Source organism: Sander lucioperca, chromosome 18 (assembly GCF_008315115.2).
Source record: "Sander lucioperca isolate FBNREF2018 chromosome 18, SLUC_FBN_1.2, whole genome shotgun sequence".
NCBI lineage: Eukaryota > Metazoa > Chordata > Actinopteri > Perciformes > Percidae > Sander > Sander lucioperca.
This window is the reverse complement of record NC_050190.1, coordinates 20,857,669-20,875,643: the sequence shown is the minus strand read 5'-3', so window position 1 is coordinate 20,875,643 and position 17,975 is coordinate 20,857,669. Positions and strand designations below refer to the sequence as shown.

General features: G+C 40.9%; 1 protein-coding gene across 1 annotated transcript in view; it reads left to right on the top strand.

Moving 5' to 3' along the window:
• Positions 1 to 17,975, top strand: part of stxbp6 (syntaxin binding protein 6 (amisyn)) — a 67,330-nt gene continuing 49,355 nt past the window's right edge. Inside the window, exons 1-2 of the mRNA XM_031310003.2 lie at positions 1 to 302; positions 10,586 to 10,805. Of these exons, the coding sequence (XP_031165863.1) occupies positions 10,652 to 10,805 (154 nt within the window). The 5' untranslated portion in view covers positions 1 to 302; positions 10,586 to 10,651. The remainder of the gene's footprint in view (positions 303 to 10,585; positions 10,806 to 17,975) is intronic.

Here is a 17,975-nt window from a genome sequence, read left to right as displayed (position 1 = left end):
GAACCTGCTACTGGTTTCCCATCCCACACACACACACACACACACAGCCGCAGTCAGACAGACGGTCTCTGTCTGCGCAGAAACGGCAGCAGGGAAAACAAACTCTCCTCACGCCGCTCACAAACCAACAACTGTCGTGGAAGTGGAGTCGCACGATGGTAAACACCAAAGGCTACCGTTTAGTCTAAGACAGCTAACAATAAGGAAGAGGCTGCTGAAAGTGGCTGAACTGTAACAACAGCCGGACAAATTAACCGAAGGATTTGAGGACCGCACGTGGAAATCACCGCTGAAACACATCGGTAAGTAACGCTAACTCCTGACTACTTCTGTTTAAAAAAAAAAAAAAAAGTCAATATACACCTTAATAGTTTTCCGCGTGGGGAAAAGTGTAGTTGATGTAGGAACTGTTGTTTTCGTGTTATTGATTTGCGATTGGCATTTATACTGCGTCAACAACCTTTCAAACACTTTACGGTTGGAATCAGAACAAGTGCGCGCGCGTTCGGCTCATTAACTGTTTGTGCACGTGCTTGTGTTGGAAGATAACATTTACCTTAGCCTAGTGTCTACGCCTTTTGACAAAATCACCATAATTCAAGTTAATTTGTAGGCCTACAAGTGTCATTGTTGTGTTTCATGGTGTTCACGGAGGTGAACCGCGCCTCCCTGTTTGAGAGCTGTCGTCATAAACGGAGGTGTTGAAAACAGAACTAAATCAAATATTTGATCAGAACAAGTTTGGCCCCCGTCTACACATTCACATTGCTTGGAAGTGCAAGTATTCCAGTGAAATTCCTGTCAGCCCAGACAAGTGAATTTGGGTGTAGTCCACCTTGAATATCTGAGTATTATGAGTGTAGGCTGTGTTTCCGTGTCATCAGTCTGTTTGCCCATAAAGAAATATGAGACACGTCTTTTATATTATCACAATATTTACTTGTATGATAACATCATAAAAGCTAATGTCATCAGACATTATGGTCACATTTAAGGCTCTAAAGAAATCTAAAGATAATGGTTTGTGCTGGCACAAATGAACCATATGGCACAATCTTATCCGATGCTGGAAAAAAACACCTGCTTAATTAATATTTGATGAACATTAATTGTTAAATGTTACATTTTGATCATCATTGCCGGTTGCCTTTTTTCTTAGTATAGCAGCACTGTGTTTTTGGTGCTGTTATAAGCAGAAGCAGAACTGGCCCAAGGCATGCAGACTAAAGCGAGAATTATACTGGACGCATCCAAGGTGGCGCGCGCCATCGTGACGTTAAAATGATGTCATATCCTGTCGGCGCGTCAGATATATGGCGCGCGCCCAGCACGGCTTTTTTTTTTCAGCGGCGCACGACAAAGCGGAAACGGGAGGCCTGAACGAGTTCGCCGACAAGGATGCCAGGACTCTCAGAGTGACTGCAAGTCTCTCTTGTAAACTTACTAGGTTAAGATGAGTTCTTTTATGGTGAATGAAAGGCTTTATCCCACCAAGTAGCTCATCCAATCAAATCCAAGCATTGACGTCAATGCTGCTGCCAGTTCTGCCGTTGTTTACCTTTTTCTTCTTCTTCTAGTCCGTAGAAAGAGCAACGTCTGTAGCCTTTCCTCTTTAGCGCCACCTCTGTTCAGGAGAAGACTGCAACTAGTGTCGCGACCACCAGCGCGGGTATAAATAGTCATGGCGATCCCATGACGTCACATCTGTACGCGCCAGCTGGGCTGTGTCCAGTATAATTCTCGCTTAAGCAGCTGCTTAGCGCCCCCACGGGCCACCTAGGTACGGAGCCCCAGACATGACATCCGAAGAAAAAAAAAAGAATTATGTCCAGGAAATACTAATTTGTGGCCACAAAATGCTAATTTGTGGCCACGAAATACTAATTTATGGCCCAATATACTAATTTGTGGCCACAAAATAGTATTTTGGGGATAACGACGTAGCCTAGCTATAATGTGGGCAGTTCTGCTATACCTGTGTGGGGCACATATTCTGACAGCTGCTACTGTACTTATAATATATGGTGACCTCTGTGATGACTAAAAATAAGAAAACGTGTCCAGATTAGTGTGAAGGGATGACATAACTACCCCAAACAATATTTTGAAGTTTAACTCCTTTATTAAGCAGTTACAGTGGGGTCACATAATCTGACAATTTACCCAATGTGCTGGTCCATTAAATATTTAGTTCTTTCTTTTCTTTACAGTAGAATATGATTATTTTAAGTTTTAAATGTACTGTAGGTCTAGTGTAAGGTTTTAGGTAGGTTATTACAAATGTAACTCGTGCATGCAGTCACAAAAAATTTCATTTCAGAGAAAATGTACCTTTAATATATTTTATTTACTTTCAGATAAACATATGTTACTATGTCTGAGGTGGTTAATATGGTCACCAGCGGTTTACTCTTTCTCCTTAGGAAGCAATAACAAACCGTGTAATGATACAGCTTGCACCCGTGGATGTAATGTATTAATGTTTACGCCGTTTGCGTAGACGCTCTTCTTCACCCTCCATTGTCTACCACACACGGGCAGACGATGTGCCGCAGTGCACTCTGCGGTCACAGTTTCTGATGGGTCACAGCTTTTGGTGCAACACAGGCATCCAAGTTGTACCTTCACCGGTAAAGCATCCGGGCTCTGAATATTCTGTTGAAATGCCTCTCGGTAATAACAATTCCTTGCAATACCAGGCTTTTTAGAATGTCTTTGTAACTCATTCACAGTCTAAAATACAATTCAATCAAATCATCTCTGTCCATGACTGCACCTTTAGCTTGCTCTGGGTAGCCTATGTGCCCCACACAGGTATAGCAGAACTGCCCGCATTGTAGTTAGGCTTCGTACCTAAGGACCCCAAAACTAGCAAATTACAACTTGATGTTCCCAGGTGAAACCCTTGCATTTCCAAAATGTAATCTTTTTGGAAACATCCTCATTTTGGCTGGGTGGGATGGTGCGTTTTTGACATTATTATTCAATGGGTCAATAATATTTGAATATCACCAAACTTGGAGAAACAAGGCTTGAATCTTCACAGTGTCCAATTGTGAAGTCTATTGTGAAGTATTATCTTTTTTTTTATTGCATTTTGAGTTATTTTTTCAGCTCCACAAATGATTGGGCTTGCTCTTTGCTAAATCCAAAAATAGAAAAAAAGAGTTTCATTTGAATGTCTGTACTGTATTTCTGTAGACCAATTACCACGTCTCCACATCTCTGTGACAGGTTGGGACCTAGAGGGACGTTTTGGTTCAGATTAGTTGTGAGGCTCCTAATCCTACCCTTGTGCCTCCCAATTGCGTTAACTAACCCACTTACATTAAAATATTGCTTCTTCCTACGCAAGAGTTCAGGCCTTAATTTGCTCTTGCACGCCATAAAGCATAAGCTTATACCTTTCCCCGTACTTCAGTGTCCAATTAGCCTCAGCATAATGTAAACTGTCGAGCTGGCTCACTCCCTGTGTGTCCACCACCTCAGCTCGTACAGTTATCATAGAGGACAGAGGTCCTCAAAGGAAGACAGTAGGTGCCTTGTAAAAACAGCCTGTCAGTGTTTCTGGCAAAATGACACTAAGATTTGGAGTCCTTAAGGAATTTGAATCACTGAGATTGTGGTTTCCCTCTCTGCATGGTCTCTTTGCTATTGTCATAAGCATCGCCTCTGATTTGCAAAACATTTAATGGAGAAGTAGTACATTTAAACACAAGGCAGGTTATGTTTTTTGTCTGTTTACCTCAGACATTTTGCTTATTTTGCTCTAAGTAGGCCTATATCATCAACATGTTATTATTCTGTCTATGTACAGTGACACAGTGCTGTTGCTTTTAGCTCATCCTTATGCAAACTAATTCTACATTCACTTTTGTATTGTGAATGTCTCAAGCCATTGCCCCAGTATATAAATTAATCATTGTGGTAATGATCCTGCATTTGTGTTTGAGACATGAATTGGTAAGTACTCTATGTTTGCTTTTCAGCTATTTACCTAGTACTACTGCCCAGTCTGTCCCAAATGTTTTATTGTCATAATGTGCTGGGCTATAAAGAATGAGCTCATTTGGGAGCCTGGCATGTTGAATGTAAATTGATTCATGGTTAGCCCATGCCTTCCTGGCAGCTGAGGAAAATGGATGTGTCCTCTCATATCTTTCCTTTTTGAGGGAAAAGAGTAAGGTCCTATTCAACCTGCTGTCATGAAGAGCTATTCTTTTTGTGATCAATGGTTTCCATTATTTTATAACATGAAATAGACATCAGCAGGATGTGCAGTGTTTATTCTTGTGTACATTTCCTTTTCGTCCCACAGTATACAATGTACATTGTTTGCCTCACATATTGTGAAGAAAGGAAAACACAACTCGCATTAAAAAAGAATGAAATTATAAAAAGGATCTTGAGACAAAAATTAGTTTGATCCTCCCTTTCTCATGCTCTTCCTTTTAGTCTGTGCAAAACATATGATCTCTTTATATTACAGATTTTAATTAGACAACCTTTCCTGCAATTTCTTGTCTTGCCAACGTTGCCATGCACACAGGAGCCTAAACTGTGTGATTCTGTCTAGGAGTTACACATGAAAAGATTCTTCATTGGGATTTGGTTGTGAGGAATCCAGATGCCCTGCTGTTCACCTGAGTGTGCTAAAAAAAAGCACTACTAGATGCTGAATTTGAAGAACATGGTTGAGTTGCAGCACTGTATATCATTTCTGTTGGGAGAGTTAAAAAAAAACCTAATTGTTTAGTGTTGTAGTTTCCACTCGTTCAGCCCTGTGCACTTGTTTTCAAACCCTGTCTGTATACTAAAACAGCATAGCAGATTTGACTAACTTAAAGGAACACGCAGACTTATTGGGACTTTAGCTTATTCACCGTATCCCCCAGAGTTAGATAAGTCGATACATACCCTTCTCATTTCCGTGCGTGGTGTAACGCTGTCTGACAGCTCCACCGGTAGCTTAGCCTAGCACAGATCATGCAGGTGAACGGTTCCAGTAACCCTATTGCTCCGAATTGTGATAAAAGTGACAAAATAACGCCACCATGTTCCTATTTACATGTTGTGATTTGTAGAGTCACAGCGTGTACAAAAAACAACGTAACATGAGACATAGCCATCTTCTAACCGTAAACAAACCGGGAACTATATTCTCAGACAGGCTTGCTGCAAAGCAAATCATTTCGCCCAAGTACTATATTCTTCCGCCTGAGAATATAGTACCCGGTTTGTTTACGGTTAGAAGATAGCTGTGTCTCATGTTACGTTGTTTTTTGTACACGTTGTGACTATACAAATCACAACATGTAAATAGGAACATGTTGCCGTTATTTTATCACTTATTCGGAGCAGTAAGATTACTGGAACCACGGAGATGACAAGGGTATGTATCGACTTGTCTAACTCTGGGGGTTACGGTGAATAAGCTAAATTCCCAATAAGTCGGCGTGTTCCTTTAAGCATATTTGAAGATGTCTGCAAGTCTGAGATGGCAGAAGAACTGTGCTAATGAGCTTTGCTGACTGGCATGCACATTGAGTTGGTCTGATTGAGGGATTTGGTCACAAAACATGGACGGCTAAATCCAGCTTCAATAAGCTGTCCTACCCTCGTGCTTGTTTTTGACTTCATATGTACAGAAAATACAACTGCTGCTGTGTGAGAGAGAGAGAGAGAGAGAGAGAGAAGAGAGATTTCCCCAAGCACAGAACAACTGCAAAAATGATGGACTTTCACTGACTTTTATATTTATTATATTTTAGACTTTATGTCTTATGAAATTGAAATGACATTTTTTTTTACTAGAATGTATAGTTGTACACCATAATAAATCTTGGTGTTATTGGCTCTTGTCATCCAACATGATATGAACTCACAGACTTAAGCCTGTCCTCTGCACTTTTGCTGTGGCGACTGCATGCAGCTACTGATGCACTATTCTGTTAACATGCTGCTCGGTTTTATAACTGTGTTCTGTTAATTATAGGTTTTAGATTTGATTTATTTTATTCTAGCTTAAACACTTATTTATTGTGTACGCTGCTGAGTCTGAGTAACACATTTTGTTCCTTCGTGTTTTTAACATGCTTAAATAACAACAAACTATCTGAATCTGAACGATACTCGTAAGTGACCTGTGACTGAAATCTTTTTACCACGCATGTCCAGAATGAGTTTTGTCTGTCATTTGTAGCGCAGTGCTGCACTAACGTAGGATTAGATTTTAATATATCACAGTCTGGCGTTGACACCAGGTGAACAGCAGGGTAGACGGTGTAATCTCTCAATTATTTTATGAGAGGTAACATTCACCATCTGTTCATGTGGCGGCGACGTTGGATACCGCTCATTCAAAGTGATGACGTCACTCTCTAAAGATGTAATCTATGAAGATGTTCGCAACAGGGGAGGTTTTTCTGTAAAATCAAGGCCTTGTACAGAGCCTTGAATCAACATGAAAGACGTGCATGAGAAGCTGCAGATGAGGCGAAGTGTTTTACTTCTTTCAGACCTCTTTTTTGAGAGTGCTGTGTGGAATGAAAGAAACAACTTTGTCTTTGAAAGTTTCCAAAGTCAGTCAGATGTGAGTGGGAGGAGTAGATACAGGGGATGAATTTCTTCTAGAGGAGGATTATATTATCTGTTTAAATTGGTTACCTTGCCAGATATCATTTTATGTTCCAAAATCTTCATTTGTACATCATACTTTACTTTTAAGCGAAGGTTTAGTCTACACTCCCAACGGCAAGTGATATCTCGAACACTGCTTTCCGTCTTGTTCTCTGCTGTTGATAGACTGACTGGAGTTCCTTGTCCTGTTGCTGTCTCACCCGCAAGCAAAAAATGCTTGTTGACACTCCAGTGCAGTGTGTTTGCTGAACGTGCACATTTAAAGTATACCCTTGCTGCTGTCTCTCAAATACTGCACTTGAGGCTTCATGTACCAAGTTCAGGGTTTTTACTACATACAAGAATTTTTGGCGTCCCCCCCCATTTTTGTTTACCAGATGGTCAGAAATAACAGGAAAATGCATAGATTCTGTCAATGTTATCTAGTTGTTATGTCTCCAAAGGAAATTATGGACAGTGACACATCTTCAATTCAGTGTGATGAGACCTGTATCATCCACCTGTCTTTTGGTCCCCTTTCCTTTGCTTCTACAGCTTGTGCTGGCATCTTCCAATGGGCATGTGAGCACAGCAAGTGGCTGTGCAGCTAGCTCAAAGACCCCACTCCAAAGAGGTCCCGGGAGAGCCGTGAGCACTGACTGAACAGATTTCACATTAACACACTGGGCAAGAGGGGAGCAGGGGAACAGTGCTGCTCCTGTGACAGCTTGGCTATACACAGCCACAGTTAATGAAGTGTTTTTAAAAGGGACTCTGCTTGGAAATGGGGTGATAAGCAGCCGTAAAATATATGTACGTCGTTTTCACTGCCACAGCAGCTCCTTGGCTCCCTCCAGTACATCTACTCAGCCCTGCATTGTGAGCATTGCATTAGACTGCTCAAAGTCGAACCATAAGCTTTGCATTGTAGCTGGCTACATTTCACTGCCTAGAAGCTCCTGACTGCCTCCTCCTCCTCTTCCTCCTGCTTGTTTTCTTTCTCGCTCCCCCATCCCCTTATCCCTCCTTCCCTTCATGCTTCAGCGGGCCACTTGAGGGGGAATATGCGCTCCCCTTTGCCTGGTGACAGCTTGCAGGGAGATGGGCAGTGTTCCTTCTCAGCTGGAGGAACTAGGAGAAGAGGGAAAGATGTTATGGATTAGGGCTTCCACAGAGAGGATCTCCGCTGGGCTGATTTGTTCTAGTGAGCAACAAGACGAGTGGCTTTTCAACAATTACCCTTGAATTTCTGTTTTTGGTTTCTTCATTGTACTATCTAGTAATTGAGAAGGGAAGACGATATAAAAGGATAGATACCAAGGGGGAGGAGTGAGCTCATTTAGTGCAATTTCTGTGCATATGTAAATGAATGTATGTGTACAGTATTATGTAGATTGGTTGATACATGATATAATGATGTGCAATCGTTTTAACCCTCAACAAGGAAATATGAAATAACGATACATTTGTCATGGCTTCAAATTGTGTCGAAGCGCTGAAAGCTCTGATACAGAGTTTAAACTACCGTCCTTGGGGAAGATGTGAATGTAAAAACCCATTCAGGACTGTCCTCAGAATATGATACTTTCAGAGAACATGATGTCCAAGACTTCTGAGTGCGGTACTGTTTTTGCACTTTGAGGTTGGACTGGCACAGTACAGGTGTTGCAGTCTTTATCAGAGCTCAGTATGACATGCACACAGCTCATAGCACAGTTATTACATGATGCCTGGCTCGCTCAAAAGGCCCTGATTGAAAGAGCTTTACTGCTTTTGACAGAGGGTCGTTTGCAATACAACTTTTATTATCTTCTCTAATTACTTTACACAAAGTCTTGGCCCGGGTTTTTGTTTATTATGAAGTCTTGCATTGCTGAAAGAGCGGAGAAAGGAAGATGGATAGAAAGAGAGGATATTTGATTAGACCGTAAACTTCTAAAAACAAAGTGGCCTTGCGATACATTTTACCTTTTGTGAAACCTGTAATGTAACATTTTTGTGTCAGAGAAGTGATGCTTTAACTTTTTTTTTTTTTTTGTTGACCCCGTGTACACATTACACACATTAACTTTCCCTGTAATGCAATTTAGTATGAAACCCCCACTAAATGCTGTCTCACAAAATACCACATAGATGACACACTCAACAAAAATTGAACAATAGTAGCTTCATGCAAGTACCACTTACTGCAGGGCTATTTATTAGATTGCATTATATTGTAGTTATGGTATTGTGTTCAGAGCTTTTATGTTCCACTGCTATTGAAGTGTTCCTTCTGGCCTGACGTAATCCTACTTTACCACTGACCACAAGTCAACAATGGCAGCCTTTCAGCCTCTTAAGTTTCGGGGCAGAGAAGTTTGCTTGTGCACTTTTCACTGTCCATGTAAACCTTGTACCGCTGCAGGTTTTGCTTTTATGAGAATCAGTGAATGAAACTTTGACTCCAATGGCTTCTCCTCAGCTGCTGAGCACTCATTTTAAAGCTTACTGCACTGTTAGAAAACAAGTTAGTGTTTGCGCTCTGTTATTTATTACAAGCCAGTTTGATCAAGGCATTTTTTTTGCAGTCTGGCTCGCAGTAGAGTAATTCATCGACTGGTTGAGACTGACGGATAGATCGGTTCATCAGGGTGGGCTGTGCGGTATTTGGTTGTGAGTGCTTGTGTGTCTCGAGTGAGTGTGTGTGGCTGAGAAAATGATTAAGCTCCATTGTCCTCATGAGAGCATTTGGACCTAATTAACCCAATTCTTTATGACTGTATCCTGCATGTAAGCACAGTTTTCCATTCACACACCATCAGACATACTGCTGTGTCTCTCATGGTATATTCCCAAGAAATACATTCCCTAGTAGACATTGGCTTTGTAATACTAGAAACTTGATTGCTGTTCTGTATCAGTGAGACCAGTACTCTGAACAGCTTCAACTGAAGTCATTTCATCTCTGTGAGTGGCAGTGCTTTCAAGAAGAACATTGGCAAAGCATTTAAAGAGATGGAGCATGGAGCCTGATTGCAACACACAGAGACGCAACCATTCTCCATTTTGGAGCCCTTTACTTTAACGTGCAATACACTTTGAGCAGTTGAGAGTGTATAGATTGGTTGCATGTGTGTGTACTTTTGGAGACCGAGGGTGATTCGCCCGAGGCTGAGGATGTGAACAGAACACGCAGAAGACATAAGCTTTTTCTTTAACAGAATGAGTTCTCCTGCTAACTTCAGCCTTACTGTATTTATCTTTATACAAGGATACTGAAGATTTTTTTGTTTCATACTTTTAATATTTGTGCCTTTCCTACAAAATACAGGTGCTTTTATCATCAGGCATTTAACTGTTCACTAATCAGACAACCTGTGACAAGGGGTCGCATCACAGGTCTCACGACTGAAACAGCTGTGCCAATCACAGTGACAATGATAGAGACCAATTATTTTAAAAAAGAACAGTTTGATGAAGCAGTGTATATGATGACATCAGTCAATGCTATTTCAGTCATTCTACTGTATTTCAAGTTGTAAATGCTTAGATTATATCTTGAAATGTGATACAGTGTTTGCAATGTAAAGTAACATTAAAAAAACAATTTTGTTTTAAAGTTGGAAAGGAGGCTGTGACACACAGACACACACATTTTCGGACTTCTGTCTCCAGAAAAATTCAATTACATCTCTTTCCAGAATCAGTGACCTTGTTACTCTAGATAATCCACAGAACACACTGTCAACCGTTTTCATATATTTCTATGGACTATTTAATTGGATGAAAATACTTTAGCTCAACTATCTAGTTTATCTAACTAAACTATCTGGATGGCCAAATACCAGTAGAGGCAAGTAAGAACATATGTGTCTTTGTTTGTAATTAAGGAGACGTTTGGAAAGTGTGAAAGCCAGACTTTAGTGTAGTTAGTCCGGTCCATCATTCCTGCTAATTCAATTTGCCGTTCTCTTCTCCTCTTCAGGAGGAGTGGATCTCGTCCTCTCCACTTAAACTGTTTGCCAGCGGTTCACTCCTGCCAACTTCAGAGATGAGTGCCAAGTCAGCCATCAACAAGGAGGTCTTCATACCCCATGATGAGAAGATGCTTGCTGCAGTGCAGGTGAAGCGGAGGACCAAGAAGAAGATCCCCTTCCTGGCCACTGGTGGTCAAGGAGACTACATGACTTTCATCTGTGTGTCAGGTCAGAAGACACATGCAAATCTCTTCTCTTCTCTTCTCTTCTCTTCTCTTCTCTTCTCTTCTCTTCTCTTCAGATGTGTTTGTTTGTGTTTAAATTGCTTGAGTGTGTGTGTGTGTGTGTGTGTGTGTCGGTTGTGCTGTTGCCACCCAAAGTCACATTTTGACACACTAAACCAATTTACTGCTGGGCTTTAGGTCAGTCCTTTTTAAATAGATTAGAGCTGCACAGAAAGTGAATAATTGTTTCAACAGAAATTGAGGTTTTAATTATTTTGTTTTTTTTCTCCCTATTTAAACGTTAGCCGTGATATTGCTTGTTAATTGAATTAGCCATGCATATTATTCATAAGGAGAATAGCTAGAGCATATTCATTTCAGTGCCAGCAGAACTGCTTATGAAGATCAATGACATTTTCTAATCCTACCATTTAAATGTGTATTAAACTCTGCCTTGGCAGCAGCAGAATCCATCACTCATAGTTCAAAGTTGCTCAATGGCGACTAGGAGGAATTTGAAGTATATCAGTACAGCACAAAGGCCAGTGCAGACTATCTGTGTGGTTTCAAAATCAAGGTTGCCTTCCAGTACTCTAGTTTCTGTGTTTACACTCTTAAGGCGCCAATGCATCAAAGCCATTGGTGTCAAGCTCAAGTCACAATTAATGATTTTCCGAGAGGTTTATGATGAGTCATTTCTCATTTGATGTGGAAATAAGTGTTATTATTAGTCATATTAGAGATTGATCTTGCGTTAGTTTGAAACCCAAATGTGGCTTAATTGCTAAGTCTATTTGTTATTTCATAATATCCCATGTTTGTAAGTGTGTGCATGCATGCGTGCGTGTGCGTGCGTGTGCGTAAGTGTGATTGTGTAACCTGGAGAGAGGACAGAACGACTGAGCCAGGGTCAGTCTAAAATTCTTTGTAAAGCCTCGAAGGGTAGCCAATTCAAACTTCCTTAAAGTTGCTATCAGTGGAGGAGTTATTCCCCAGATCTCTGCATCTTCTGGTTGGAGCAAGATAAGTTTGCTACAGTCAGTGACTCCAACCTTGCTGTAAGGATGGAGAGGTCTAATGTTGGACTGTGTGACTAAAGGGACTGTGAGATGTTGCATTCTTACTTCTTTTACTTGGGTGTCAAGGCCCTTTTTTTAACGTAGAATTGAGAAAATAACATCTATTCATTCACTGCCCTCTTTGCTTATTATGAGCAGAGACATCAGGCTATTTCTTCCTTTTGCTAGCCTTTAAAAGGCTTTTGTTGATTCAATGTTGATGGCAATTCTAAAGGAGGAACATTCTGTATCGTATTATCCTTTTGAATTACAATATACTGTATGTGTGAAATCATGTTGCATAATGTTCTAAAACAAATCAAACTACACCGTTTACTGACACAGCAAGAATCACCACAATCGCCCTGAATTTATGTCTTGCACTAGTTAGCCTATTAAAAGTTTTTTTTGTTGTCTGCTGACATTGCTCTATACTAAAAGTCTCCTGACTAAGCTGCTGTTTTGTATCCCATGTGGTCACATGAACAGTAGTGAAGGCAAGCAGTGTTTTGTAGTTCACTTAGTCATGTGGCATTTCTTTAAGCCAGCCAAGCATTGTTTGAGTTGTATGTGTTTGTGTTCTTTTGCATGTACTGTATAGCCAAACCATGAGTGTGAAACCAGGCTGCGTCTCCCAGCACATTGGAGATACAAGGCTGGTTTGTGGGACTTTGAGTGTTCAGCATTTGTGTATAAACTATGTGAAAGCACTGTGTGTACAAGGGGTGGGGGAAGGGGGCTGCTGACAGTCTCATGGCTACAGTAGCAGATAGTTGAGAGATGAGGGGCCATACAGTGGCAGACTTATGTAATCTGTGGTATGTCACGGCTAAAGAAAGCTAACAGCATGATGAGCTGTACTGTAGAGACCGCTACGGGCACTTCACTCTCTAGCAGGGTGCCAGGATGAAACACCAGGCAATTATATTTAATTATTAAATTAATCGCAATTTTGATAGTCGATTAATCGGTTTGAGTTTAAAAATCCCCATGAACCACTCTTCCCATTGGCATGAATTGGATCCACCGCACAGCGCTTATTTACAAAGAAAATAGGTCACTTTTAAAGCTGGTTTGCCTGTTACTCCTGTTATTTCCGTACGAGCAATTTAGCATTTAAAAAGCTATTTTTATTCTATTTTTAAACGGAGTCCGGTGCAGTGCTTACTTCACATGAAACGCTACACTACGTCACTTCTGGCAAACTTCACGGAGAACAGTGAGGGCAAAACAGCATCATCCAACAGTTTTAACCGAGTATTCTCTGGTGCAGCTCAACTAAAAACACAACACCGAATTCGCCAGCACATTAGCATGTTGTACATTACCGAGCCTGTTTGGTACCTTAGGCTACTGACAAGGTTATCTTCGCTTCACCTGTTCAACTGACTTCAGCATTTTAAATAACACACTCGACTGTCCTGCTGTTACGGACGTGAATTTACCACAGACAGCTGCCTTGTTCAGAGACTCACGGCAGTGTGTCGCTGCAGAATGAATATAGGGGAAACACATTGTAACAACCATGTATATTTGGCGTTACTTTTGGTATTAAAAAAAATATTATTCAGGCCTGGCTGAGGATGCTGTTGGCCTCATGAGACTTGTACTGAAAAATACAGAAAATTACTTGCATGAGTTTCTTATCCGTTTGGAATAAATCACTGCTTTCCCAGGCATGTGATATGGATGTTATGCAATTGACCTTGTAACCACAGCAGTCAGTTTGAGCTGTCTTTTCAGTGTGGGTGAGTCCGAGTCTTTGAATTGGCTAGACACATGGCTTTTTGTCTTAGGTAGAGATCTACAGTACATCTATCAGTGCAACAACAGGGCTTGGACAGCTGCTACTTGAAGAGCAGTGCTTCCTGTTTCAGAATTACATGTGGCTCCAGGAAAACAAGATCGCTTTGGCTCACATAGCTAACTGTTGTTTGGCTTTAGGGTGAAATCTTAGAAATCAGTTGTATGTCAGCAAAGCGGAAAACAATACTATTCTGAAATTCCCTGTAGCAATAAACTGATTTTCATTAGAGAAGGCTTTTTGTCCACAAGGCCTAAATCAGTACTGAGACGACAAAATGCTACTACATGTTTTTGGTACATGATTAAACTCATGTTCATGTTCTAACCTTTTTGGTGTGGTTTGGACAAACGGCTGCATTTTGTACTTTGCTTTGCACAGTCTGGCGGGTACCAGTTAGGGTTGGGTACCGAACCCTGTACTTTTACCGGTACCGACCAAATCACGTCGGTACTACCGAGTATTGGTTCACGTAAAATCAAACAAATTTAAAGCTAAACTAAACTGATTCCTTTGCTAATCATGGTACCCATTTTCAATGTTATGTGCAGTATGGAGTCAGGATGTATAATTTCCTTCCTAGTTTTCTAGCTGTTGTTTCTAGCTGTCACTATCCAGCATTGTCTGTGAGTTTTGTAAGCTCAGCATGACCATCAGAGGATATAAAGCCTTCAAGCACAGTGACTGGAAGTGCTTCATGACTTGTTTGTCATAAGACAGTGTGAACCGAAAGTCTGCAGGCTAGAGCTAAAATGCAACAATTGGTCACACAGCCTAAAAGCATTTAAATGGTTTGTGCAACATTTATTTTTTTAATTTTGTTGTTATGAAAATTAGTTCATTATTTGACTTATTGTACCAAGTATGGTACAAAACTAAAGTCGACGGTCTTGCTCTGGCTTCACTTCACCTCTGTGACTGGGTAGATGCTTCTCGTTTGTGCTGTGATGAGATTTCTGTGATGTCTTTGATCTTATACACATTCATGTTCACACAGAGTTGCTCAACTACACACAGAAACGTATGTTAGCGCTTTCACAACAACATCAGGGGTCTTGATGACATAGGATAGTGCTGGAGCTGAGCCAAAAGCTCAACATGGACCAAGTTGGTTAGTGAGCTTTCTCTTTGATCACTGGGCTTCATGCGGTGCCTTTATGGCTGGACCTCAGGGCTGAAACACTGGACCGCCCACAGAATGTTTGGCAGCAGAGATGTGGAGCCAGTTGAGCTAGATAAGACACTGTGAAAACACATTTTCCTTCCTTCGAGCAATCCTCATGAGTTTCACACCTCCTTTTGCCCTTATTGTTTACATCCATGTGTGTTTATGTGTGACAGCTACAGGTTGCTGGCTTTGGTTTCTAAATCATATTAAGGAATGCCATCCCCTTGATTTGAACTACCTAACTTAGTTTGATTGATGTAAGCCAACCTAGTCCTTAGGTATATGATGTAAGCATGGTTCTAACATGATTTGAACAGTATCCAGGTTTCTGATAATGTATGTGCAGTTGTGTCTTGAAGTATATCCAGGCTTCTCAAACCGGGAAAAGGCCTTATCCAGGTTTCTGAATCTAGGAAATGACACTCAATCATAACCTAAATCTGTGTGCACACATAAACACACTCATTTATGCGTTATGTTAATATGTGAATTTTCTGTGGGAAGCATGTGGGCATCCATGTTTTATGGATGTATTCATGCACAGTGTGTTTATGCAGGCATGTTATTTTGTGGGTTGGCTCACATGTTTAATTGTATGCGTAGGCTGTGTCTTGTGTGTGTCATATACTGAGAATCTCATGCTGTTGTCTTGGTTAGTGTGCACATCTTTTTGCATGGTTTGATGTAGTTTTGTTTATCTCTGTGGTGTTTGTTTTTGAAAAGTAGAAGCTTCTTCTCCATCCCACCTGATCAGTTGGAGGTTGAACATCGTAAAGTAGGAAGGATCTACTTAATCATATGATGCACAGGGATTATTTAATTTGAATATCTTTAGATGAAGCCAGTGATTTTTTGACAACTGTATATATTACAATCACTTCCATCTTTTTTGCACCCACGTGTCTTTGTTGGTGGGACTTTCTGCCAAACACATTCAGTAACTGAGCCCAGTGTCAGTGTTTTCTTCAAGGCCATGTAGAATAGGGATGTCACGAGAACCGGTACCTCTGTACCAAAATTCTGAAAACATGACGCTACTCGTTTTTCTACAGTACTGTAGGTACCGAGGGATGCAATTCTTCCATACCTGATGGGGGGAGTATACGCCTACAAGTGTTCTAGTCTGCCGCTAAATACTGGAGAAGAAGAAAGCCGACCGGGACAGAAAAACAGCGCGCCTCATCTCCATGGATGTATTAAGAGAACACTCATCTCCGTGCACATTGCTCACTGACGGCTTGACCCGACTATAGTCAGCCTCTGGCTTTACCATACATCTACAGCAACTGCTTTTATGACTTCCCCTGGAGCTCCCAAACAGAAAGTAAATCTGTTTCTCTGCCGTTGTCTGTCACACGATAGCTAATGTTACTGACATTAGCTAACTTAAGCGCTTGTTTTAGCGGACCTCTATAATATCAGTTAAGTTAACTTTACTAAGCAGCCCGGTTCTATGTGAAAAACAACAACAACGACAGAGAGAAACAGACGTAACTAAACATGCTTGCTGCTTGGGAGTTCCGGGTGAACCGCACGCTGGCTGTGTGGTGATGCCAGGCTTCAAAGCAGCGCGCTGTGGGTCCAGAAGACTGGCGTTTTCTCCAGATTACATGTAAATCACGCTCTCCTTGCCCCCTCCACTCAAACCCCTCCAATCCACACCAAAACAGTAACAGAAAGTTGAGAAAAAAAAAACGGACACTGAAAAAACAGTGACATGAGAATGTCCCTCCTCTGCAAGTGTTATCCTTGTTATCCTAAGAATACACTTTATAAAGGAGGACATGGGATTTATTATTTTTGTTTTGTTTTACCGTGGTATCGAATTGGATATCAAGAATTATGAAATTTCACTGGTATTGGTATCGATGACTTATTTTGTGTTTTGTTTTACACACTGTGGTATCAACTTTGATATTGAGTATCGTGTACTTTTGGTAGTAACAGTACAGACTACTATATTTTTGGTATTGTGACATCCCTAATGTAGAATATAGATTCCACAGTTACCAAACCAGTTTGTGTATTGCGCTTTCCACTTCACTCCATTCATCATTAGCAGCCTTGTGACTATTGATTACATGGTGAGATGGATGGGCAAGCAGATCGTTTAGCTCACTGCTATATTCAGCTGCTTAGAAAGTCAGATCAGTTATGACCTTGCTTACTCAATAACAACATCCAAGAACACATCAGTCTGACTTTCTGTATATACATACATATTAGGTTGTTGGTGTGTTGCCAAGGTTAACCCATCATTATACTGTAAGTCCAGATGGAAATAGAAATGAGAGACCATGGATACATATTTATCAGGATCTGGGAGGTGATAACACTGCGCCATAAAACCATAAAGATTTCATGTTTTTAAAGATATACAGAAGGTATGAAGTTCAAGGTTAGAAAACACATGGATGTTTCTCAGTTAAAATCCTCTCAAATGAATGGACAACCTCAAGAATTACTGTAATACCAGAACTTTAGATTCAGAATGTTGATCCAAAATGTTTTATTTTAACAGTGGGACTGCTGTTGCTTTTGTCTGTTGACCACAATGTGAAATCTTTTCTTTGGCTTCACTTCTCATGATTGACACTTTAAAGGCACATTTGAAGAAACGCAACTCAGTTTGACATTTTGGGAAATAAGATGGGGAAACAGCTAGCCTTGGGCCATGTCCTTATCAGCATTTTTGGGTTCAGTTTTACTTCAGCATTGTATCTAACTGGTAGTACTTTTTTAAACATCTCAGGGAGTCTGGACAAATGTTTGTTAGCGAGGTTTAGCCAGGCATGGGTGTGCGGTGTAGCAGCAGTGACTGAAGCTGGCCTCCCAATATTTACTGAGAGCAGAGACATAGCCTACAGCCCACTCGCACAGGACCAGATACATTAGCATGACACTAATACTACATTCCCTGTTAAGGTATGTGTTTGCGTATGTGCATGCATCCGTATGTACTTGCTATCCAGACCAAAACGTCTTTGCATCAGTGTGCAATGGCAGTCTTTATCTAGACTAATTAGGTTCTTGCAGCAGCTCAGCTCATTTTTGTGCCAGACTACTCTTTAAAACTTGAACCGTCTTCACCCCTCACTCTCGCCGCCTCTTATCATGTCAGCCTCCCTCTCAACCCCTCTGCTC